We start from the raw sequence: 24,144 nt of genomic DNA on the forward strand, positions 1-24,144 counted from the left end.
GAGGTAACAATGATGCAGGTAAAACTGAGACACTGGTGGTGGTGTGAGATTCTTAAAAAAAAAATACAATATTAAAACAAGCAGTTTTTAAACTTTTTTTCTTTTGAAAGTAAATTTTCATTTATCTGTCCATTATAAACCGAGTTATATAACCCATTATAATTTTTTTAATTAGAGAAATATGTTCTGAAAGAGGTTAGATGAATTTCCCTAGACTTAGAAAGATGAGTAAAAATAAAACTGAAGTATGATGAGTATTCATTTTGGAAACTACAGCAAAATTAAAACTTTTTTTTCTTTCTCCTTGAAGAATGTTATTCTGCAGAGGCAAGAATTGGAGAAAAGAGGTTCTGTCTGTGCTACACACTTTGCCTGAGGTTATGGAAGTAGCTAGGAATGGAGTTTGGCTTCCCTGAATCTTAAATCCATCCTTTTCAGCTAATCTAAACTATGCTACGCTTATGCTGTTGTGCTCTGGGTAGTCTTTCTTTCTTTCTTGGCAGAGAAAATATTTTTCAAACAATTTCATACACTTAGCTGGGCTCTGTGTGAAGTATAGGGTAGTCTTCACGGATAGAGCACTTTGGAAAAAAGTTATTAATGAACCTTCATTGTTACGGATTGGATCTCAGCCAGCTGCTTAGTGATTAAAGTTTAATTGCATGATGATTAGTTTTCATTAGTAAGCAATTAGCATTTAACAGCAGTCTTGTATTGCTAAAGCTATGGGCAAGCGTAAGTGGCTTGAGCCATGTTGAGAAGGTGTGTAGCTGGAGATGTGGGCACCAACTTGTTTGGGGAATATGGGGATGGGGAATTCTGGTGTTAGTTGCTCTCAACAGCGTGTTCCTGCCACAGCGTTGAGCCAGGAGGGGAGGTAGGAGCGGGAAATGAAGCAAGTGGCCAAACTAGCACAGCATTGATTTAGGGCAGAGACTGGCTGTGGATTAGCCCTCATGTAGGGAGTTACCAAAAATAATCGTCTTCCTCAAAGGGCCCTTCGAAGGTTCCAAAAACCGTCTCACAGTAGTGATGGTTTTCATAGTCTTATCCCACTCCTCGCTGCAACTAAAACTCTTTTTTCAGATTTCCCCCCCTGAACTTAATGAAATTCCCATTTTTACTGTGATAGCAGTCCTTGATTGCTTTGTGTCACAGTGGGGTAAATTAGGGGAAAGATGTGGGGCTGGGGGAAGTGGAATAAGATGAGGGTAGAGTGAGGTGGGAACATAGCAAAAGGTCAAGGCTCCTTTGCTGTTAAAAGTACAAAAGAGGGAAGAGTGTCCCTTGTAAACCACTTCTGCTCCACTGAGGAGTCTGTTGTGAAGCTGAAATATGGTTGTAATTTCATCTAGGCTAAGTCAGGGTTGTTAGAAGCTGTTCTTCTCCCCCACACCTCCCCTTCTGCCAGCACTACTGCACTGTGACGGAACTAAGCCAGGCACCTGATCTGGCCAGCAAATTCTTCCCCACCCTCAGTCCCCCATTTTTATCATGCTGTTTTTTGGCTGGACCAGCTTTCTTGACTCTTTGTGTCAGTACTGATACAGGGGAAATGCTCCAGCTGGGAAAAGGAGGAGGGGCAGCAGGTTGCGCAAGTACAATCTGGTGTCTTAAAATAGTCTGGAAGTGAGTGGACTAGTCAAGACTGTGACTTCAGATAGAAAGTTTTTCCAGAGCAATATTACTAATTACACAAACAAGTAAATTCAATAAAAGGTACATGTTAAAATTTGTCTAAGGTGGTTCTCAAATGTATATAGCTTTGCAGTATTTATTACTGACGTGAAGTGCAGCCATCTAGTTACCTAGACATATGAAAAGGTAGGGGGGTTTCTTTTTTACTATTATTATTCCATGATCTAGAAGTGCTAGGGACTGGACGCCCTCTCCCCTCCTCTGGCCTGATTTGCCAGCCAGAGTAACCTAAAGCAGGTGTTTCTCTTCAGCTGAAAGGACTAAAATAGCTGCAGTTTCTTTTAAGAAATTCTAGCAGTGCTCAGGGTCTGACTTTAATCATGCAGATCTGCTTCAATTGTCTTCAGACTCGCTGAACTGTTGGTAGGAGTAGACATAACAGCATAGGACTTAGGGGGGGGAAAAAAAAAATCAACTGTACTCAAGGTGCAAAGACGGTGGTGGGTAGCAAAGCTCACCCAGGGCTCTGCATGCTGCAGCTGCCCTGTTTGTCACTACCTGAGCTACCAGTGGGAAAAATGGATTGCGTATTTCTTCCTGAGGCCTGGCTGCATAACCAATGTAGCATAGATGCGCTTAACTCAGCCATCTAATTGTCTGTGTCCGAAGCTTTTCCTTCTTTTGGGGAAAATATTAAAGATTCTTAAAAACTGGTTGTGCAATCTTCACTTAGTCAATATTTTTTTTTTCCTGTTTCTATCTCCTTGCATGTTTTCTTTTGATTTACGCTTAGGTCCCTTAGTTCTAACTCAGCTGTATGTTTGTATTTTTCTCATGGCTTATCGTTTCCCAAAATGTGGGTTTGTTGGTACTTTGCACTATACCGCTGTTAATTGCAGCTTTTCTTGCACCTCTGACTCCTTTATTCTTACTGAGAACCCGCACTTGCTAAGTTTCAGAAAGTTATTGATGATTAAAGGAGACTGTCCAGTGTCATAAAAGACTTACTACTAAGGGAGGGGAGAAGGGAGGAGGGTGTCCTGGCATGAATCTCTGAAATGGAGACTTTCTCTAAAGGACACTGCTGCTCAATGTGAAACTTAAAAGGGGGACAAAAAAAAAAAAAAGGAGGGGTGTGGATGGGAGGGAAAGGCAACTTCATGTACTTGAGTTCAGGTTTGAGAGCTGTGAGCTTTCAGACTTTGTGCTTGCACTGTCAAAACTTCCCTAAGTGGCCTTTGTCAAGTCAGTTAATTATTCTGTAAAGCAGGCTTTAAAACCACTTATTTTGTGACCATTAAGACAAATTTGTAGGGTGTTTTGAAAATCGAAAGTACAGTATGTGTTTAAATTGTCAGGTGTTCTTAATTAAATTGGGAGATTAGGGAGCTGATACAAGGTTACCTGTTTTAGCTGCATAGGTGTAACGGGAGGAAGCTATGTTTAAAGTTTGTTTGTATCATTTAGAGTCAGGACCATAGAAGATAATAAAAATGTTTTGTTATGTGTTTACCTGATGTTAGCTTTCTCTTTTCTTGTAGAAAGTTAAAATGCTGAAGATCCTAACTTGAACGTACTAGTACCAGATGTAAATTCATTATTAGATTTAATCGTTAAGTGTTTTCTGGTGGAATAACTCTTCAGGTTAAACTTAATCAGTAAAATTTCAAGGTTGACACAATGCATAACCAGTGCTTTCCAGAAAACTAACTTTTTTTTTTTTAGATGCTAATTTTAGGAAATTGTTTAGGTTAGATTAGAAAAATTCCAATACCCACATTATAGGTACATAAAACTATTTTACGGTTTTAATGCAGCCTTAATTCCTATACTTAAATTTAATTATTCCTCCTTTGAAGTGTCACATATTGTCATTGGGGAGAATAAGGATTCTTTAGTGATGCCACATGGTGCTATTTCTCCAAGCAGAAATTTGCAGAGGCAGTTCCTGGGGAAAAGGAGTCTTGAATAGTTACCAATAAATTCAGTTTTCTGGACAAATAGCTTCAAGGGTATTGCCAAAAGAAGAGTTTTCTGTTCTGAGTCTCTGAAGCTGTCTAACAAAGAAGACTTTACTGCTGACTTACGCTTCTGCTTTTGGGCTAGAACCTTCAGAAGATGGAGGAATAAGAAGTGAGAAGAGGGTGTGCCTGTGTAAAACTAATGAAAAACATAACAGAAATGCCTGTATACTTCAATTTCTGCCTCAGATAAAAAAATAATTACATTTCTTTTTGATCTTGCACAGTGACTTATTTCTAGTAGTCTATGGCTTATACCATCCTTTTATCTTCGTATAGATTGATCAAGATTTATAAAAACTGAAGATGTGGCTTGCAAATAGATAATATTATTGCCTTCACCACGATTCAGCAGTGTTCTGAGCCCGAAAGATCTTCATTAGTTTTTTTTCCTCTTCAGATCTGGGCAGAACCACACAGCTCCTTAATCCTTAGATGGAGGAAGTTCTTTCCCCAGGAGAACAACACTAAGTCTGTCCTTTAAGGAAACTACTGACACTACCTCAGCGGCTTTGTAATATCCAGCTGGAATGCCATCCGGCCTTGGACTTCTGCTGCTATTTATACTTGCTGCCACTTCTAAACTGCTGCTAGCTCATGCGAAGTTTTCCTGTGCTGTGTGTCTCTGGCAAGCCTGCTGACCCTAGATGTTTTTGAATAAATTCAGTTTAGAATTCATAAAAAGTAGCTATTATTGTAATGGGCAGTTTAAGCAGCACATATATCATTATGGTTTGTAGGTTTTTTCCTGATGATTATTGAATAGTGAAATAACTTAGTTTTTTGGCCAGCAAACATTATTTTACATAGAGCTCCTCTTCTGTATCTGAGGTAATTTCATCAATCTGTGTTACTGATTTGTTTTGTTTTCCTCAACTGTGATTGATTATTTATTCCTGTAGTTCATGACTTTGAATCTTCTTTTCTTTTTTTTTTTTTTTTTTAACACTGATGTGTTACTTGACAGCTTATCACTGAAGAGAGATGTACTGACTCACAGACATTGCTCCTTCTGCAAGCGTTGCACCTTTACCTCTTCTTTTGGATTCATTTGACCTGCTGCTGTTGCTCTTCTTCAGCTGCTTTTCCTGGGTTGGTAGCAGCAGCCACCAGTGACCTCAGGAATACTTGTATACGCTTTGCTACTGCTTATTATAGCTCTGCCGCCAACTACTGCTTCAGCGGCCTTCTGGAGGAGCTGTCGTCTTCTCATCATTCTCTCCTTAACAGTATTAAGTAGTATTTTTATTTGCTGCCCTTTTTCTAGAAAGACAAGTTGTTCATTTTCCAGTAAAATGAGCATTGTACCTTTTTCACCTATCCTTACTGTGCAATAGGAGCAGCTCTTTCAACCTTAATTTAAGAATTGGTATTCTTGAGTAAACATCCCTTTGGAATACTGTTAGAAACTATTTTTTTCTAAACTATCATTTTTGCGTACCTGCTTCTTTCACATTCATCTGCCAACTTCCTCTTTCCTTATGCCTCAAATGTAAGGTACTTGTCATTATTTTATCTGCCTTCATCCTGCTTCTTTTTCTTCTTTCAGTTTCAAGAACTTATGATCTACTTCCAATCAGTGCATCCCGACAAATTTTATCATTTCCTAATTGAAGCACCTCACTTTCAAAACCCTGCACACTTACCTTTGTTTTCCTTCACACATTTCTTCAAAGCCCTCCTTGTCTGGGATTTCTTCTGAACAATTGGGTATGCTTAGCCTGCTGCTGTGATGGACTCTGCCCAACGCTGCTGGCTCAGTCTCACCGTTCCTATTTCATCCCTTTCCATCCACCAACGCTTTGTTCTGTATTACCGAAGTGTCATGCACAGTGGGGCTCTGGTTATGATGAGGGCTTGCACAGATTATTACAAGTAATGACAAATCGTTTATTTCTGTCCAATATTACAAGTCTTTGTGTTGTTTGCGGGAGTGGATTTGTGCTGCACCCTTCTTCCTGCCAGGTTGCATAGGTATTTAATATCTCGTCAAAATCTTTTCTGTTTGCCTTGCTCAAAGGCATTTCCTTATTTTTAAGCCTTTACAAAGGTTTTGTTTCTGTTGAATCCACGGCCTTAATAACATAGTGATTGTGTCCTTAATGAACTAGACCTTTTTTTTTTTTCTTTGACATTCTTAGTAAATACTAAGCATCATCCCCTTTTTTTTGACTAGAGAAAAACTAGTTCTGTCACGTGGTTTGCCTCTTGAAAAGAAATTCCTGGAGTTTATTGCATTTCTTGTTTATGTCAGGTTTTTCCTTTTTTTATGTCACTCCAGTCATTGGTATTCAAAGGCATTGTTTTACAGGGGAGGGATTTTGGTAATTATTTTATCCTAAAACTCATTCCCTTATGGTGGTGGTATCGCTTTGTTTTAAGGAAACTGCTTGCTTTTGTTTTATACTGTGCTTGGTAGACCTTGTGCTAAATAGAAATTCACTATGTATTTGGATATTTCCTGTAATCAGTACCCAAGATGGTCGGGAAAGAAATCTGGTACCAGCAGAAAATCCAACTGGAGTAAATGCTCTCTCTTGCTGACTGTGCTGTTCACACAACTCTGTATGTCCCTATCACATAATCAGTGCTTGAAAATTTGAATTTCTATTTCCTCTTTTAAGTCTGCTCTTCTATCTTTCAGACCTTTTCGTAACTAAATTGCACTTATTGTTGCACGTTTAATTCCCCAAATGAATAGCCAAGATAACATAAACCGCATAATTTTTTTCTGCTAGACTTGCATGCTTTAGCAAATTCAAATCCCTATACTTGTAAGCGGTTGTCTGAAATGTTTCTCTCATTCGGGGTGGCTCTTTGTCATCAAAGGAAAAAAGATTTACCCATTTCTTGTCTTCTTGGACTTGGTAGTCTGTGTATTATTTTAATATTCCCTTTAAAATACGAAATGGCTACAAAGGCATGTACTTAGCCCACTTAATTTGAAATTAAACATGCTTTTTTTCATTACAATTTAAGGCACTGTTTTGGGTCAGTTTTGCTAAATCTGTTTTAGTTAACCATCATTTTTCTCTTGCAGTATCTGACCTCTATTCTGGTTCACTTATGCTCGTTCCTTATTTCATTTGTTGTTTTTTTTTCTCCTTCCATTGCTTGAGAGGCGGGGAGGGTTCATCCTCCTCCATGATTTTCTCTGCTTTACACCAGTCTCATCTCCTAGAGTATGTTCATGCACATTTAAACCTTTGATCACTTCACCGAGTGAACGAAACACTTAGGCTTGTGTGGAGTCGAGAACATGAATTTATCACTTAGATCAAACTTCAGCCCTTTTATGTAATGTTACAGTTCAGCTTAGCCTTCCTGTTATGGAGGTAAGACTGAAGATTCTTAAAAACTTGTTATCTAACAGTATAATTCCTGTGAGCCTGCATTCTTTTTCATAATCATGGGGCTTTTTTTTTATTGTCCATTGTGGAATTTCACAGTCAAATCTGCAAAAGAACTGCCATTCCAGGCGGGTGTGAAAATGTGTTTTGTTGTGGTGTCCTGTCTCCGGCAACGGCCAGGAGCAGTTATCTTCAGAGGCGTGTGGTAAACCAGACAGGCGGAGAGTGCTACTTGTGTGTTTTCTCCCTGCTTTCATCAGTCACAGCTTTAGCGTAGTGTATTTTGGATCACTGTGTTCAACAGACAGTGGCATACGTGTCCTTGATGAATTTAGCTGATCTGGTTTTGAACTCTTGTCCAGTGCAACACTTCAGCAATGAGTTTTATAGTTTAATTATTTGTTGTGTCAAAAAAAGCAGATTTATTTTACATTTAAGCCCGTGATTTGCTTTCCCTACTTGGAAAAGGCTAAGAGTCATCCACTTATGCACACCGTATTTGATCTTGTAGATCTCAATCCCCCTTCAATTACCTCCTTTGGAAAAGACTTACTCTTTTCTCATATGGAAGCTCTTTATGTTCGTAGTTATTTCTGTGTTCTGTCTGTTGGTTGTTTTTTGTTTTTGTTTTTTTCTGATCTGTTGTATTCCTTTATTGATAGGATGACCAGAACCACACACAATATTCAAAATGTCGGGGTTCTACAAGAGTAATACATAATGAAGATTTGGATTCGTTACCGATTCTTTTCTTAATAACTTCTTAAGTTGTGTCTGTCTCTCTTTGCAGTTGCAGGGACTGCATAATGTTTCTGTCCAGGATGACTACTAATACCTTCTCATGAGTAGTATAAGCTAATTTAGAGTCTGTCATCATGTATATGCATAGGTGAAAATATTTTCCCTGTGTGCATCACTTTGTACTTAACAACATTAATTTTCATCTCCATTTTGAGATGAGAGATTGTAAGATCTTTTTGCAGCTCTTTACCCTCGATTTGAGATCTGACTACCTTGGATAACTTTGCAGACTGTGCAAGTTTTCACACCTTTTTGTTCACCCCCCTTTTTGAGAGTCTCTGTTAGTGCAGTCGAATAGCTTAAGTGTCTGCAATAGGACCTTAGAAATTTTTGCTGGCAAACTGTTCCTTGTCAAAACTAATCATTTATTTTTGTTCTTGTTACTTTCTCTTTTTCCTTTGAGTTGAGGGAAATAGAATGCTGTGTTCTTTATTTCAAGTGCTTCTGTTGTACTTTAGTCAGTTTTGTATGTATTGAATAAGATTTCCCTTTTTTAAGACGTTTTTCAGTTCTCGTATTTCTTCTGTTTTTTTTTTTTTCCCATGCCATCCATTTTGAGCTGCAGCTTCCCTTTGTGCTTCAGCAGCCCATGCAGCACTGCAGTTCTGACTTTCTACTGTGTTCCCTAATGCAGCTTTGTTAGTATAGCATCTTCCAGATCATTGATTTGTCTGTTTGCTGAAATCTTAGACTCTAAATTTGTCCTTAGTTTCTTGAATTCAAGATAGCTGCCCAATTTTACTTCAGTGACTATTTTCCTTTATTATTTCTTGATTTGCTTGCTATAGGAGTATGTCATCATTGGCAAGAGATACCTTTTAATAATGCAAGTTTAAAGGATTTTTATCTTTTTAATCGTGGGGTTCATATTTCTGATATTCTGTGCCTGGGTTTTGGAGAATTTAAATTGTTTGACAGGAAATGGAAACTAATAATTCTGTATCCTTCAGTACTGGTTATCTCTAGCCCCAGTCACATAAGCAAATTTTTTCGTTAACCAGTATCTGCACATCAGATTGAACATGCTTTGTTCCTGTTGCTCCTAGCAGAATGTTTTCTGCTTCTGTTTCCTAAAAATGTCTGCCTACCCTCTCTTTTTTTCATCTCAATCCCTTTTTTGCAGCAGTCTTCCAAAATCACTTATTCCTTTCTCCTACAGCAAACAGTACAAATATTTTTTTTCTTTCCTTGTAGCTTGTTGGAATAAGTTGTCTCTCTGTATCCCGCTTTCCAGGAAAGAGAATGCGGCTGCCTGCTGCTTCTGTTGCCCTTTTGCCTGGATATTAAATCTGAGCCTCTGCCTAGCCTGCCAACTGTTTAATCAGAAATAGTCAGAAGGCCCTCCTTCCTAATATTGCAGCTGACTCTGAAATCCTCATTATCTTACATCTGCATTCGTGCGGTGCAATTATACAGAAGCAATTATTTTCCTAAAAGCTTATAATTTAAACAGACGAAGGAATATGAAAAATGCATATAACACGTAAAGTGAAGACGTGTACCTGTATAATTAATGCCACATATATTTCTTTTTTTGCTTGCTTTTCTTTTTTAGTAACCTTCAGTTGTTGCTTTCCATTTTATTCTGTTTATGCGTTCTTGACACTGGTATGCAAGAAGGGGAAAAACAAGGAGATAACCTAGAAAGCAAAGCAAAGGAAAAGGGAAGGAAACAGAGAGTAAAGGAAAAACTGGTGCTTGGAAGAGAGGAAGTTAGAACAAGGCCTCAGTGTGGGGCACAGGTGAGCAAAGTGAACGAAGCAACCGATCAGCAAGAAAAGACTCTTTGGATTATAGACAGTAGAAAATACGATACGGTTGCATCTGTTGTGAATGTCCTTGCTTAAACTGCTTTGGTAATTGTTCCGCAAGATAGATAGTGGAGGAATCCTCTGAAAACACCTTGTATTACTGTCAGGTAGAAGCATTTAATTTCTGCTTCTGAGCAACTGTTCCTGCTGCTACCCAGAATATGTTGGAAGGGCGAGTCCAGCAGCTCCCATCCTCCCACCAGCAAAACCCTGTCTGCTGTGGCATTCCAGTACGCCTAGATGAAGACATTCTCTCTGTCAGTGCAGCGCCAAAGAGAATAGTTAAGGTGTGTGTTTTACTTTAGCGGCTTGGGGCACTTCTTTTCACAAGTGTAGGAGCTTGTGCGTGGTTGGGAGGAGGAAGGTAAGTGTCTCTGGACGTGTTCATGTTCTGATACCTACGTGGAGTTGGGTACAAATCTGAGGGAGGCAAAAAATGTACCCCAAAATGACACCCCTATTTATTAAATTGCAGAGGAAAAAAAATCCCAACCAACTTAAAGCAGAAGAAATAAAGATAGTGGATGTTTTAGTATTTTGAATGAAACGGAGCAGCTCTGCTGCCGCTGTGGTAGCTGTCCCCCAGCTGTTCACACTTCCAGGTTGGGTGTTACTTCATTTTGGTAGGCAGAGAATGATGAGCTGTAGGGAGGAAGAAATGGGCTGCTAATAGTGTGGAGAGGTAGAGACAATGTATCTGGCTTTAATACTATTGATAATTTAGTTCAAGGGATGGAGTGTCTCTTCTAAATGGCACTTTTCAGTCTCTCCAGCCTATTCTAAGTGAGATATATGTGCCTTGTGGCCAGAGATGAATTGTGGAGATAGGACCTCTGAATCAGTCTTCGCTGTGTGGTCTTTTTTTTCCTTCTCCCCCCCCCCCCCCTTTTTTTTTTTCTTTTTTAATTCAAGCCAGGAGTTGATTAGATGCCTGGCAATGATTACTATCCATTGGTACCTCCCATTGGGAGCACACTCCAAGTACCAGCCTTCAGCTCTTTCAAGCAGGGGAGGTTAAGCAGGCTGCTTACTGAGCAAAAGGAATTTCTCTTCCCATGAGAGCCTGAGTGCTGTTTCCCTGGCTAAGAATGCTATAATTCCTTTACAAGTGACAAGCAGGCTGCTACCATCTGCTGGTGAACGGCTGCAGGATGGTGGAGTTTGGGTGAAAATTTGCTCATGGACCACAGAGAACGATCAGTGGTCATTAAGCCCAATTCGTATGTTTCCTGTATGAAGTTCTGTGATTTTATTTTCGTTTTAGAATGTTTTCTAGTTGTACATCTCTTATTTTCTTTTTGGTTTGAAACATAAATACATAAGGATAATGGTTCTGACCAAAGCCACAAAAATTACTGGCAGGAGCTATGCGTCTTTTTATCCTTTAAGGCACAGCAGTGATGTCTTGCAAAAGAAGACTGAGACCATCCAGAAATTTTTTTAATCACTTTGTTCTGTCTTGCTAGAAACACCTGGATATATTTGGAAAGTACATGGTGATAGTCTCTTTCAAAGATTAAGTGGTAGACTAGTAAGTTGTTTTAGAACCATACAGCTTTGTAGGGTGTCTGCTTTGTTCAGTCACTGTGGTGTGTCACGAAGGAAGAACTCGAAAGAAAAGAGTAGTTATTGTGTATGTGGTTCCCCCAGCTTCCCCTAAAAGAAGCAGATGGTCGGGGGTCCCAGGAGGTAGAAGAAATGGGGCCATTAGACTGTCAGTGGCTTGTGAAAAGCAGAAGCATCTGCCAGAATGGAGACTTGTTCAGCAGCAGGGGAGCCAGCAGCAGCAGATGATCTCTGCCTTGAGCAGTCAATGGTATTGTAGTCCACTGGGGAATTGCTGTTGTGGGCGTAGCTGCAGGTAACCTTGGTAATAATCTGGTTGGTCTGGCAGATTTAAAAAAAGGGAAATGAAGGCTTGGTGCTCATGCTCTGGCATCTTAACTACCTACTTTTCCTGTCTAATCAGTCCTAACTACAACCGATTTTGAAAGTATTCAGTACCCGTTCTCAGCTGAGCGCCACAGGCACACTTAGAATTCGTCAAAATGCCTGTCATGTTTCTGCTGCAAGTTTCAGAATAGCAAGATGAACCACGCTAGATGCAACAAAGAATAACTTCAAAGACTAAATTAACATTTGGAAAAGTATCAAAAATTTTGGTAGGGGTCATCTTGTTTTCGGTTGTATCACACAGCACACTCTTCTAAGACATGCCTTTTTAGTGTTAAGAAATATTTTACACAGCTGCGGTTTAATCTCTGCTGCTGTAGTTCTTATGCTCTTATTGACTGCTCTGTACAGGACACAGTGTTCCAGGGAAGAATCACCTCTTCTGTTGCAACAGTGTGATGGTACTTCAAAGAAGAGATAAAGTGGGGAGGACAGAATGCCTCTGAGGAACAAAACTAGAAATTAATTTCTGTGTTCAAAAGGAATAGTCAATTTGGGTTCTGTCCTGTTAGAATAATTAATCTCAGTCAGCCACATCTAAAAGCGAGAATAAAGCGTACAGGTAAAGAGCTGTGGTTCAGAACTCCTCGAGCTGCGCTTTGTGAATACTTGGCATAGGTGAATCTGGGACTATTGCCAGTACATAATATTCTTCTAGGCTTGACTTCATAACCAGGAAAAGACATTTTCTATACATGAAACCTGGTTTTACTGTCATGAGAGAGTGAATTACATTGCAGTTTGGCTAGAGGTCCATACATTTTGGTGTGCATTTAAATATTGGTTTAGATTTACTTTTTTTTTTTTTCTCCCCCTTTGGAAACTAGCATTCGTGTTCTGACAGGCAAAAATAAGCTGCTTGGGTGTCTCTTTCTAGGCCTCAGGGACGCTTTCCTTACATCATAAATACTACAGTACTTTGTCGTGATACACATTCGCTGCTTAGAAGACAGACACAATTTAATAGGGAGCGCTGAAGATGAGGCTCAGGATGCTTTGGCATAACCGAAAATAGAAGGCAGTATTCAAGACTGCAGTTGTAGATGTCATGAGAACTGACATCTCACAAGCTTTTCTGTTAGTTGCATCTGCTTTGATTTGGAGAGGGCCACCTGGTTTATGGCTGGAGCTAGTTTTGCTTTCATCCTCATTCAGTCATTTAAATACAAACTATAGTCATCTCTGCATAGCATAGAATAGTAGGAAGAGAATCACCGTTGTGTAGTCTTAAGTGTTTTTTGAAATATTGTAACCAAAACTGTGTTTACTGTGCAGAGCAAGGGACTTCGCTGTGGCTGTTATCTTTGGCCACTCTATTCTGCAGACCTCTGCTGCCACATGTATGTTGTTCAGGGATGTGGAGAGGTGTGGCCTAGCTGATGTGGCCTATCTTGGCATATGAGCCTCCCCGTACGATAAAAGAAACCACCATGCTTTTGACCGGTGCCAGCTGCATTGCTGGTTCCAGCACATCTGTTCTGTGTGCTGTACAGGTGTAGCTTGCTGGTAGTGTTAATAGAGCACAAGTAGTTTGACACTAGTTTTTCCAATAGAAAAGGAGTTTTTAGATCACTGTCATCATCTCTCCGTGTGCAGTCAGTGGCCAAAGGCAACTTCTTATAGCCTAAACTCAAGATGAATTGTACCAGTTATACGAGGCCTTATTGTGGTGTTCGTTGTGTTTATCAGCAAAACCAAAATTCTGGTGTTTCTTAAGTATAACTCAAAAGTTAGTTGTAGGTCATCTTTTCTTTTTCTGTCAGTAGTCTTTTTGCTTTTTAATTTTTAAGTAGTAGTGGTCTCTTAGGCTTTGTTGGTTTCCGCCTTATTTTGGTTTGTGCCTTATTTTCTTTTTTGCAGGGAAAAATGTCAACCTGTCAGATTTCAGCTTTCATCAGAATGTTAGATTAGTTAATGAAAATCACTTACTGTATACGTTCAAGAAATGAAGTTGCTGTCTGAATGAGATGCATGATAGGCCTGCTTCCTTAGGTCGTTCCTTAAGTCATTCAGGACGAAGTGAATGGATGACTGGCTTTCATTCTCTGCACTCACATCTGTCTGATAATATGGTTAAATACATCATTGACCAGTTGAGGTAATAGCATTTAAGAACTGAAAATTGAATGTGGTCATCAGATGAGTCTTACTACTTTGAAAATAAACGTATGAGCATCTTTCTAGCACTGCAGGCGTTTTTTTGGAGATACGCCATTTCTGTGGCGGTGAGGTATTTTCCCTTGATGGCATCTTCTCCTAGTAAGTCGTCTTTGATCATCTGTGAAAAAATGTTCAACTTGACTTCATCTCTTGGACTGCTAGTGATAATGAAAATGATGTAACCAAATTACTTTTGTGCTAATGGTATCTTCTAAATCATTCTTTGTCACGTTAATTCTCATTTTAAAACTGCTGTAGACCCGAAGAGCTCTTTTCCTCCAATTTTAACACTGATGTCATTGTCACATACTGAAACATAGGCCAGTGCAACTGATTTGAGAAGGGTTTCAAGTTCTTTCTGAATGTTTGGTTTTAACATTTCATATCACTTGCCTGGTTAGCACAGCTGAAAAGTTTGTTGTTTGAAATGTTGTTGCCTATTCAAAAGGCCTTTCTTTGTATAGTGTGGAAAGATACAGTCTAACATTGTGATACTCAAGAAATTTGTGCAGGAACGTGGTTGATAAAATTCCCAGGAAAATGAAGATATTTAGAAGGATGATTGCAGTATTCATTGCTATTTCTTGGTTTCCCTTTCAGAAATGTTCCCATTGCCAGGAACCGGGAGCCACCTTAGGCTGCTACAACAAAGGCTGCTCCTTCCGATACCATTACCCATGTGCCATCGATGCAGGTAAGAACAAATGACGTCCTAACTATGTTTCACGCTTAATCAAAATATAGAACACTAAATAATTCCAAGGTACTTTGCAAATTTACTCCCTCTGTTTCTCACCTCCTATGAAGATACAGTAATATAAATGGTGAGGAATAATGTCAGATAAACAGTGTACAATAACTTGTACGGACAAGATGGAACTTGTAATGAAAAAGAATCTACCTGAAAGTGCAGAAAAAGCCTGGTTTTGGGGAATTTGGCCGCAATATGAGAGCAGATCGCTATTTCCTTGCAAAAAAATAGAAACCTTTGTTAACAGAAAGTAACCAGAAGGGTGTTTCCTCTTTCAGGGTTACACTCCTCTGGATAGGCATAGTAATGATTTCAAGTGCAAAGTGTTTGTACAATCATCAGTACCACTTGCAGTACAACCTTCCTTCTCCTTCCTTAGAAGCATTTCAGCCAGCCTCTTGAGTAGATCCAATCATTGTTGGGCAAGCTAATGATTTGGGTGGTATTATCTCCAATGATAAGCCTGGGGTTGTGAGTTGGCATTGTACAATAGTGAAAAGTTTTTCATGGAAATAAACTTTATTTTTGGGTAAGAAGTGCCAGCTCAGAATGAATAATGTCCTGCCATTTCAGTCCTCTGGTACTCACTTCTATCATGCAAAAGTCAGTCTGATAACACGCAGGTAAGGATTCAGGATTACAACTCTTGACTGGCAAATACTTGCAAGCTTCCTGTTTATTATCCCGATTCCACAGCAGCCCACTTGCTTCACCACCTATTTTATGCTGGTTTTCAAATGTTAGAGTATTTGAAGTAGGTGTGCTCATTTCTGAATGACTGCATTGCAGCTCTCACTGTGAAATCCCACCCTATTGGAGCACGGTGTTTTATTCTAATAGAAATGTTTTCATTAAATTAATATTGCAGTGGAATACTGCTAGTACCACCGTATACATGGAGAATCCTTGATATTACATGAAATAAGGTTTTAAAGAGATACTATTCAGGTTGCAAAAACCACACACTCGAAAAATTGCCAGAAATTAGGGTGTCTGTTTAATTTTGGTCTCTTATGAATTTATCTTATAAGATAGTAATTGCCTTTTTAAAGACTGACATCTTTTTCCATAAGGCCCTACCTCAGCCTGCAGGATGAAAGGGTACTCGTTCATGAGCATCTGGTGTCCTCGCTGATTCTGAATTTTATTTACTGCGTATGATTCCATCTCAGTTCTGAAAGTGGAATTGTGCAGTTTTCTGCGATATTCATCTCTGTCATGCCTAAGAGTTTCATGAACATTAACAAACTTTATATTTACAGTAGATTTGAGGGACAGAACCATCAGGTTTGTGTTCATATTGTGTTTAGTAATTTGTTTCTGGTTTGTGACCTGCTCTTTTCAATACCATCAAAAACCACAAAGAAATTATAGTGAATGTTCCGAATAGTTTGGGGTGCTTAATTTGCATTTTTGTGTTACTAGGTACAGTATGTAGCATTTTCTATGTTCTAAACACAGGTATTGAAATTAAGATAATTGTCCTTTTTCTTCAGATATATCTTCCTCATTAACTCTACTCCACTTCAGCAAACGCAGTAGGATCCTCCAGATGACAAATTTACTGAACAATCATGACTGATTCCCAAGAGAAGCTCTGTGTTAGGCATGGAAGAGGCAGTTTCCTGTACAAAAACTAGTATATAATCATACTATTTAGTCCATATTAAATGTAATATAATACGTCTACCATATAATAAGTAGAAGTGGGCTACATTAAATTTGGCTTTTCCTCATATTTGTCTTGACTTAGCAACCTTTGAGGTTTTTTTAGAGTAGCTTTTTGTGTTCAAGTTGCAAGGCTATGCTTACTGCATTTTCTTTTAATTTTCTTATGAGACATCACGTTGTCATGTGGCCATCTGTCAGAGTGCACCATTCCAAGCTAATTTCCCCCCTTTGAGTAATATGGCAGTATTAAATTGCAAGCCACTTAGTGGGCTAGAGCTTCATGGAGACGGGATACTTTGTGAGTTTCACAAACATTTAAATAATAGCAGAGTAGTGGTATATTTGGTGAATCTCTGATTTCACTTCAGGAAGAGTATGATTTAGTGAGAACAAAGACTTTACTTTATACACTTTCCTTTCTGTTTCTTTCTTTTAAGTCTGTATGTGTCTGATATGTTCTCCATTCCTTTGGCACTTCACCAGCCACAAGCTCTTCATCCAATTGGTCTCAGGTTCCACTTCTCAAATTTCTTATCCCATTTTTTCTGTAAGACCCAGTTCTCCCTACTCCTTTCCAACTTTTCCTTTGCCCAGTTTTCTAACTGTCATTCTGGCTTCCTCCTCTCTGCTCTAACATCACCTCTTCCTCTTCTTTCTTTCTCCTAGCTCTATTTTTCATCTTTGGGCTTCTTACTCCGCTTTGTCACACTTGACCCTGCTAGTCTCCATTTGTTCTTGTATATTGCCCTTGATCTTCACCTTTCTGCATCTTATCCCACTAATTCTTAGTCTTTTGGCTGAACCAGTCCTTGATTCAGTCTTGGCCACCTCCTGCTGGCACTTATCCTTAATTCCCTGCTCCTAACTTCTACTAGCAGTAGTCTTATCATCCGGCTAGCCTCCACTCTCTCCAGTTCCAGATTACCTTTCTCAATAACATTTTCACCTCTGCCGCCTTCTGGGCTGGTGCTTCCCATTTTGCAGTTTTGAAATGGTCACCTTCTTTCTTCAGGCTGCCAGAACCTTAGGAGTATCCCCTGACAGCTTCAGTGCTTCTGGGTCTGGTGCTTAAATCTGAGGCCAGAGGTTCGTTTATAGGAAAGACCTGCCCACCCTCAAACAAAAGTATTTTTAGTGGAATTTTCAAAGGACCTAGCAACTAAGATCTAAGAAGCCTCTCCTAAGGATGTGCAGATTGAAATCCCCATTCCTCCTTTCAGAGAGTTACATTTGCAGATTTTGTGGTAAGCTGGCAAAGCGTGTCTTGGCTAAAATTCAGGTCCTAGTGAAAATCAGGGTATATTGGGGCTTCTCAGAGAAAATTTTCTGGGATGTTTAACATGGGCAGAATAACTTTTTTCCAAGAAAGAGTTTTAAGGAAATTGTTAGGCTGCTTTAGCTGAAGTTTTCAACCAAAACAAATTAAAGAGCCCAGCTTCAAGTAGAATCTCAGTATTCAAAATTTCAGCCTGATGGTATGTATGACAGTAAAAGACCTTGTTTGCAGTTTCTTTTATCTGTGGGTGTAATCAAGCTGTCTTAATCTACAGCCACTCTTCCAATAAATCTGTGTAACAGAAATAAGCAAGCTATATGGAATAGGACTTGATTTTCATTTATGCCTAAGCAGAAAATGTAGGCTTCCTTGAGAAGCAAATCAGCATTCTTTTCTCTTTCCTCAGCTTGCTGTCTGCCTGTAAACCTTTTTTATGGTTATGCAGTGCTGCTGTCTTTCCTGTAGTGAATCGGATGTGGGTATTTCTCAATTTCCTTGAGCTCTGTGCTAGTTTCATTTGAAGATGACCATCCTGCTTTGGAGGATGGTGACACCTTTCTTTATTGAGGATCTGGGACAGATCCGTTCTGAACCCTCATAAGTTTATGCTGACATTTATAAGGGTTCTCAGGCTTTTGGAATACTGTGTATGATTGGTATTGTATCTTAAAAAAAGAATGTATCAGGAAACACTTGCTGGAGTGGTTTTTTTAGGGTATGTAGAGTCCTAAACACTTGGTGTGTGACTGAGTTACTGTAGCATCCCTGAAGCGACCATGCCTTAGCTGAGACAAAGTATGCGCACCATACTCCTAGGCAGTTGCACTGTGAGCGTGTTTTTACCATTGCATTGGTGTGGATTAGAAGTTAGTACCCTGCCAGTTACTGTGCCTCATTTGAAAGACAGTACTTTTTTTTTTTTGTTTGTTTTTTTTTTGTTTTTGTAAAGGTCTGTAGGGTGAAATATTACTGACTTCAGTAACTTGCAGCACTGAAGGTTGTCCCTGCCGTGCGACCTGGGCTCTGGCTTCTGCACCAATGGTTGGCTTCCAATCTCACCCTGGTGAGGAGCCAGGTTTTGCACCGCTGTTGCTAATTGGCTGCTATGCAAGGCATGTGGCTTTGTAAGCTGCCAGTTTGTACATATGGATGGTTTTATAGAGCCTAATTCAGCCTTCCTTTTAATCTCTTTTCATACAAAGTAATCTTTGGCAATACAGGATGCAAGAGAGCTGAACTCCTCCTAGCTATTTGCATAAAAATCACGATCAGTAGTGCCACTTAAGTAATTTTTATATGGAAATGACTGTGGTTAACATTGTCTGTGTTTGGCTTTAGTCTGTCCAAATTTATGAAAAGCCTCTGATGTCTCAAGATAAGTTAGTCTTAGGGACGTCTCCATGGAAACAGGATCTTTGTTTTCTGAAATTTTGTATCCTCTCCCTCTGCTTGTTCCCCCCACCTGGAGTCAGATCCTGATTGTTGCAGCACACTTGTCCCCACAACATGTCGTAGGCAGTTTCACATACAAAAAATTTTTTACTGTAAATGAGGAAAAGACTAGCAGCAAAATAAAATGAATTTTCAGAGAACAGAAATCCTGTGTCTTCACAAGTATCGTTAAAGATGAGTAACAAGCAGAACACAGAGGGTGAGACAAAGCGTGAAGCTTATAGAAGAATAATTGCTCCTATTAAAAATGTTTTAGGTTTTCCTTGACTTCTTTATGGAGAAAAATCTGCACAAACAAGGACGAGGCTTGGTTCTTTTTCTCTTTCTGCCACAATGAACTGATCATAGCTATATGTCTGGTGACTTCGTGATGAATTGTAATCTGTGATATAAAATACTTGGAACTGCTAAGTGAAATCCAGGCCAGCTTTGTAATGATGAACAAGTTTTGCCTTATTGGTATTCAGCTGATTTTCTACAGCGAGCTGATGAAATTTTTCATAGTTGTCCCTTAAGAGAAACAAAAAAAAAATTGCTATTAATTGGATCTGCTATTAGTATTTGCAACGAAAATGCCAACCCTAGTAAGAAATTGAGCTCCACATGCAGATCAGGCGTGAGGTATGAGGTTTCTGACAATTCTTCCTGATCCTTGTATGATCTTCCTTTCTCATGTAAGAGCTAGAGAAGCGCATTCATTACCAATTTGGGTTTCCAAGAAAGAAGAAATCTCCATCCTGTTCTAACATACTGTGTATGTTTTTGATGATTGCTGTGTATATTTTTGATGATTGCTGTATTATGCAGTGATAATTCATGCTGTAGTCTAAATGTACAATTCCTGCCCTTATAGTGAGGCAACACTTTATTTATTTCCTGTTATTTGCTAATACCGCATTTGAAATTGCTATCTGTGGCAGGATTAAGGGTTTCACTCCCCTTTGCTAAAATCTCTCGAGTAACTTAGCCTATTGCATGCTGTTTCCCTTTGATTCAGGCCAGAGGCATTCATGTTGAAACATAAGCGTTTCATAGCAGAGGGATGCTCTGCCAAAGCTTGGGTGTCTAGAAAGCTTTTCCCTCAAGCTTTAGTTGCAGTCTCCTGCTGTCTGCTAAACTCTTCCAGCAGATTGAAACAGCAGGTAGCGCTGGTTATGCTACATACTTAAGAGCGTTTTAAATTAGCACGTTTTATTTACCATTGTGCTTCTTTACTTGCTAGCTATTGGAGTAGGTTGGAGCAGACCGGAGGTCATAAGCACCTTGCTGAATTCTCGCGGTGTCGGTCACACTGAGGGTGGTGACGGTGCTCGGACCTGCTGAGGTGGTGATGGTGCTCGGTCAGCCTGCCTTCGGTGCATGAGGCAATTGGAAAGAACAAACTCAGAAGTTTGGTCAGGTTGAGAGGTGGCCCTGCAGTTCAGGGTGCCCAGGGGAGAGGCAGCTGAATTCCCTCAGGAGAGTAGCTGCTTTTTCACTTGGTGTGAGGGTGAAATACAGGGTGTCTGGAAGGCACAGAGCCAGCCAGTGGTGCTCCTGGTGTGGGCATAGCGCTGAATTTCCTGGAGCTGTTGACTCAGCATCCCTTAGCGGCATCATCTGGGAGGGAGAGTGAGAGGGAAGCAACACTTAGACTGGCAGTGCCACTAAAGAAATGCTCTCCAAACAATAGTACTGTTTAATTTTGTTCCTAAATAAGCACTTCTACATAGGTGCCCTACTTTCCATAATAGGTTTAAATCATTAATTAAACTATTTCTCAGATCATAGAAGCTTCACATATACGAGTCATGGAAGCAGATCCAAGAGCAACATGAGTGACCTGACTGCCATAGTGTCAAAGTGTAAACTGATCACCAGGATTTGGGATTGCAAATAAACTGTCATATACACTCATACCTAGAGACACAGACCCCTTCTGCCCCTGATGTTGGCAGGGCCTTGGGGTAAGGATGAAAGGCAACGATTTTCCTATGAAGTATAAAGCAGGGATCGTCTGTTCAGATTGGATGAATGCATTTGTCTTCCTTGTGCTGTAACAAGGAAGGCTGGAATAGCTGAAGGGGGTTGGGGTGCAGGATTTGTAGACCTGGTGTTGTGATTCTTACTGTATACAGAGGATTGGGGAGACTGGGGATGTGCTTGGGCTTGGCTTGTTAATCCAGGTGACATTGTCACTTGGGGCGTTTAGTAATTTCATTTGCTAAAACTTTGGGGGTGGAAGGGATGAACCTGCTAATAAGATAGTATTCCTATAAGAGATCTTTGAATGGAAAATATACCTGTGAGGCAAGATTAACACATGTGATGTATTATTCAAGTTGGTTTTTATTTAAAAAAGTAATGAATTGCTGTCTTCTCCTCCTAGATTGTTTACTAAACGAAGAGAATTTCTCAGTGAGGTGCCCCAAGCACAAGGTAAGAATCCTCTCCTGGATTAGACCTGTTTTTTGCTGCCCCCTTCTGGTAGCTAAATTTGGATAAGTAATTTTATACCTGGTTAACATCCGTAGTCAGAGATGCTTTTAGATGAATTCTTCGTGTTGTGTGCTTGTGGTATATTCTGGGGGCAAACATCAACTTGAGAAGAATACAGAGAGTTTAAGAAGATAAATTAAGTTTTTGCCCTGTCTGTTCAGTTGTTCTTCAGATCCTTGATGACTCTTTAGAAAGCCCACCTTCATTTCCTGACTTCTGTGATAGAATCAGTACTCTGCTCACTGTTTCTGTTTGAGTGCTACATTGAAATGGGCAGTGATTTTTCTCCTTGGTTTTACTGAGGATGCAAGGAGGAATTAAAATGGCTCATGGAAAAGTTTCAACCAGTTTTTGGAAACATTTAGCCTACATCATGAACCGGTGTAGTGATGAACCTGAAACACCTTGTTCTAGTTTAGGGTAATAACTAGACTGAGTCCTGCCACTCAGCCTTCAATGAATGTATCTGTTCAGTTGTTCGGTAGATCTTTGACTCTTCAGGAGACCCAATCATCATTTTTAGTTTTTGGTGACGGATTCAGCATGCGGCTTCTGCCTAGGGTTTGGACATCCTTACCAGAATGTCCATGGAGCCTGCAAACACAGTGGTGCGCAGAACTGGACTGCTGTTGCTCTGTCTGTATGGAAAGAGGAGACAAGGGAGAAAATACGTACTCTTTTGTACATATAAGCAATGTGATACAGTGCTGGGAATACTCTTCCCAGCTCATAAGGGAGGATAGGTCTTTGGGAGGCTGTGGATACCAGTCTACCAGTTTTAAATGCTCAAAAGTATCCAGAAAAATGGCTATTCTTGTGGCCAGTTGGATACACGAGGAATTGTGCGAGAGTGTGTGTGGCATGTGCTGGAAAGGAAATTATAATAGGGAAGAATTCTGTAGCTTTCTAGCAGGGATTAGTCTCCATTTAGTCCTTGTCTGCATATCTTTTCTCTGCCTAGAATTAGACTGACATCTGGTGGTCTTTTGTCTTCACAGATTATCTTTAATCTGTCTTTTGTAAACATACAAGAATTAGTCTCATGTTCCTTTCTGGATGTTCTGTCACAATATGATGTATTTATACACACGTATTTAAAATCTGCTGGAAGATTCTGGGGGCATTCAGGCTATTATCCACAACTGGCCTACTTTTCATCATAAAAGAAAATAAATTATTCCTCGCAACTGTGGAATAATGTTGAAAATGTACAGCAAGCTTAAGTTGATGTATTAGTGCTACATGAACCTGCAGATCTTGCCAAACAAAAACGGGAAGGATGAGCTCCCCTTACTGTGGAATGCAGCTATCTAAGTGCCACCCTCTGCCCATCCTTGGATACTTGACTAAAGAGAATAGGAAGGTGCGTCTTTGAAGCCTGTTTAATTGTTGCTGCCCACTGCCTGAAGTATTACAGGAAACACGGTGTCAAAGCTTTTCATAGCTGGCTTGGGTCATGGCTGCTGTCTGTGAGTACTTGCAATGATGGTGCTCAAACCGTGAAAGGAAACAACCATTTTACAGAATCCAGCCTCCTGGAGAAGATACTGAGCAGGCACATTGGTTTCTAAAGTAATCTTGGGGGGCGAGAGGGAGAAAACTGCCAATGAAGTTGATAAAGGTACTTCATGAGCCAATAAAATTTTGCATTTTATTCAAAACTATCCCACTGCAGATCTTTTTTTGTGTGTTGCGTCGAAAATGGAAATTCAACACCAGCAGCCGTTCTTTGATGCTGAAGTTTGTTGGCTTTTGCTTAGTAAAGATATGAATCATTTATTTCAAGTTAAGCAGAGTTTTATTTGCTTGGCTGTGACTCTGCCCTTGCCCAGTGGTTTAGTGATCATTACTGGTTTGTTCCAGATCCTTCTGGAGGGCAGACTATAGGATCCCCCTGCTCCTTCCATTGTAGTGGCTGGAAAGGGGAGTTCCAGCCAGTCACGAGGCAGGAACCAGGAAGGTTGAAAACCATGCCTTTAGAATAACTGGAGAACAAATTGCATCAATTTTTTTGCATGATATGAACGTGAGCAATTGAGAGGAAGAAAGACTTTATAATAGACCATTTAAAACTATGCTTTTACATAACACCAGTTTAACATTAGTAGCTAATTAGTACCTGTCTAATACCTCATTCTTCTGTTCTGTAGTTAATGGGTGGAAGAACTAACTCTATAAATCTGCTAGCAGTATGTAAGTCCCCCAGTATAATGCCTCTTATCCCTTTTCAGTCCATGCCTCGCATCGGTAAATACACCTCATCATAATAAGTGGCTCCTGGAGAGCAAAGGTGCTTCTTGCCTCATTAACTGTGCTTGACACTTCAGGCATAAGCAAGTGAAGTCCAGAGGGACTGGTCCTGCCTTTCCCTGTGCTCCCCAGTGAGCTTTCCCATTTCCTTCTGTCAGCATTGATGCTTCAACCATCCATGTCCTGAATGTGCTACTTTTGCAAAATAGCAGCTTTTATCACAGGGAAAACGCTGTCTGAAAACTAATCATCTTTTGAAGGGTTAGCTTGCTCTCACAAATCCAACTGGCTGTGGGTCTGCATCACAGCAAGTGCTATTGCAGCAGACTGATAAGGATGCCGAGGCACTGAAGAGGATAGAAGGGGGATGGGATACCTCACCTTTTGGTGGCACTGCAGTCTTAGATTGTCTTAAGCCATCTGTGGGGCGACTTTAAGCGATGTTTCTCAGCTTGTCCTACCTTTTTGTGTTAAATTCTGTGTTTCTTAAAATTAACCAGGCTTTCATATCCCAAACTCTTTACTTTTGCGG

The 24,144-nt window shown here is 39.9% G+C and overlaps 1 protein-coding gene across 10 annotated transcripts in view; it reads left to right on the plus strand.

Moving 5' to 3' along the window:
* Positions 1-24,144, plus strand: part of TCF20 (transcription factor 20) — a 130,316-nt gene that overhangs the window by 100,694 nt on the left and 5,478 nt on the right. For 9 of the 10 annotated variants that reach the window (XM_074577581.1, XM_074577653.1, XM_074577664.1 and 6 more), the window contains 2 exons: positions 14,335-14,428; positions 21,253-21,302. In XM_074577581.1, coding sequence (XP_074433682.1) covers positions 14,335-14,428; positions 21,253-21,302 — 144 coding nt within the window. The remainder of the gene's footprint in view (positions 1-14,334; positions 14,429-21,252; positions 21,303-24,144) is intronic. The other variant, XM_074577675.1, reaches the window with a different exon arrangement.

Source organism: Larus michahellis, chromosome 1 (assembly GCF_964199755.1).
Source record: "Larus michahellis chromosome 1, bLarMic1.1, whole genome shotgun sequence".
Taxonomy (NCBI): domain Eukaryota; kingdom Metazoa; phylum Chordata; class Aves; order Charadriiformes; family Laridae; genus Larus; species Larus michahellis.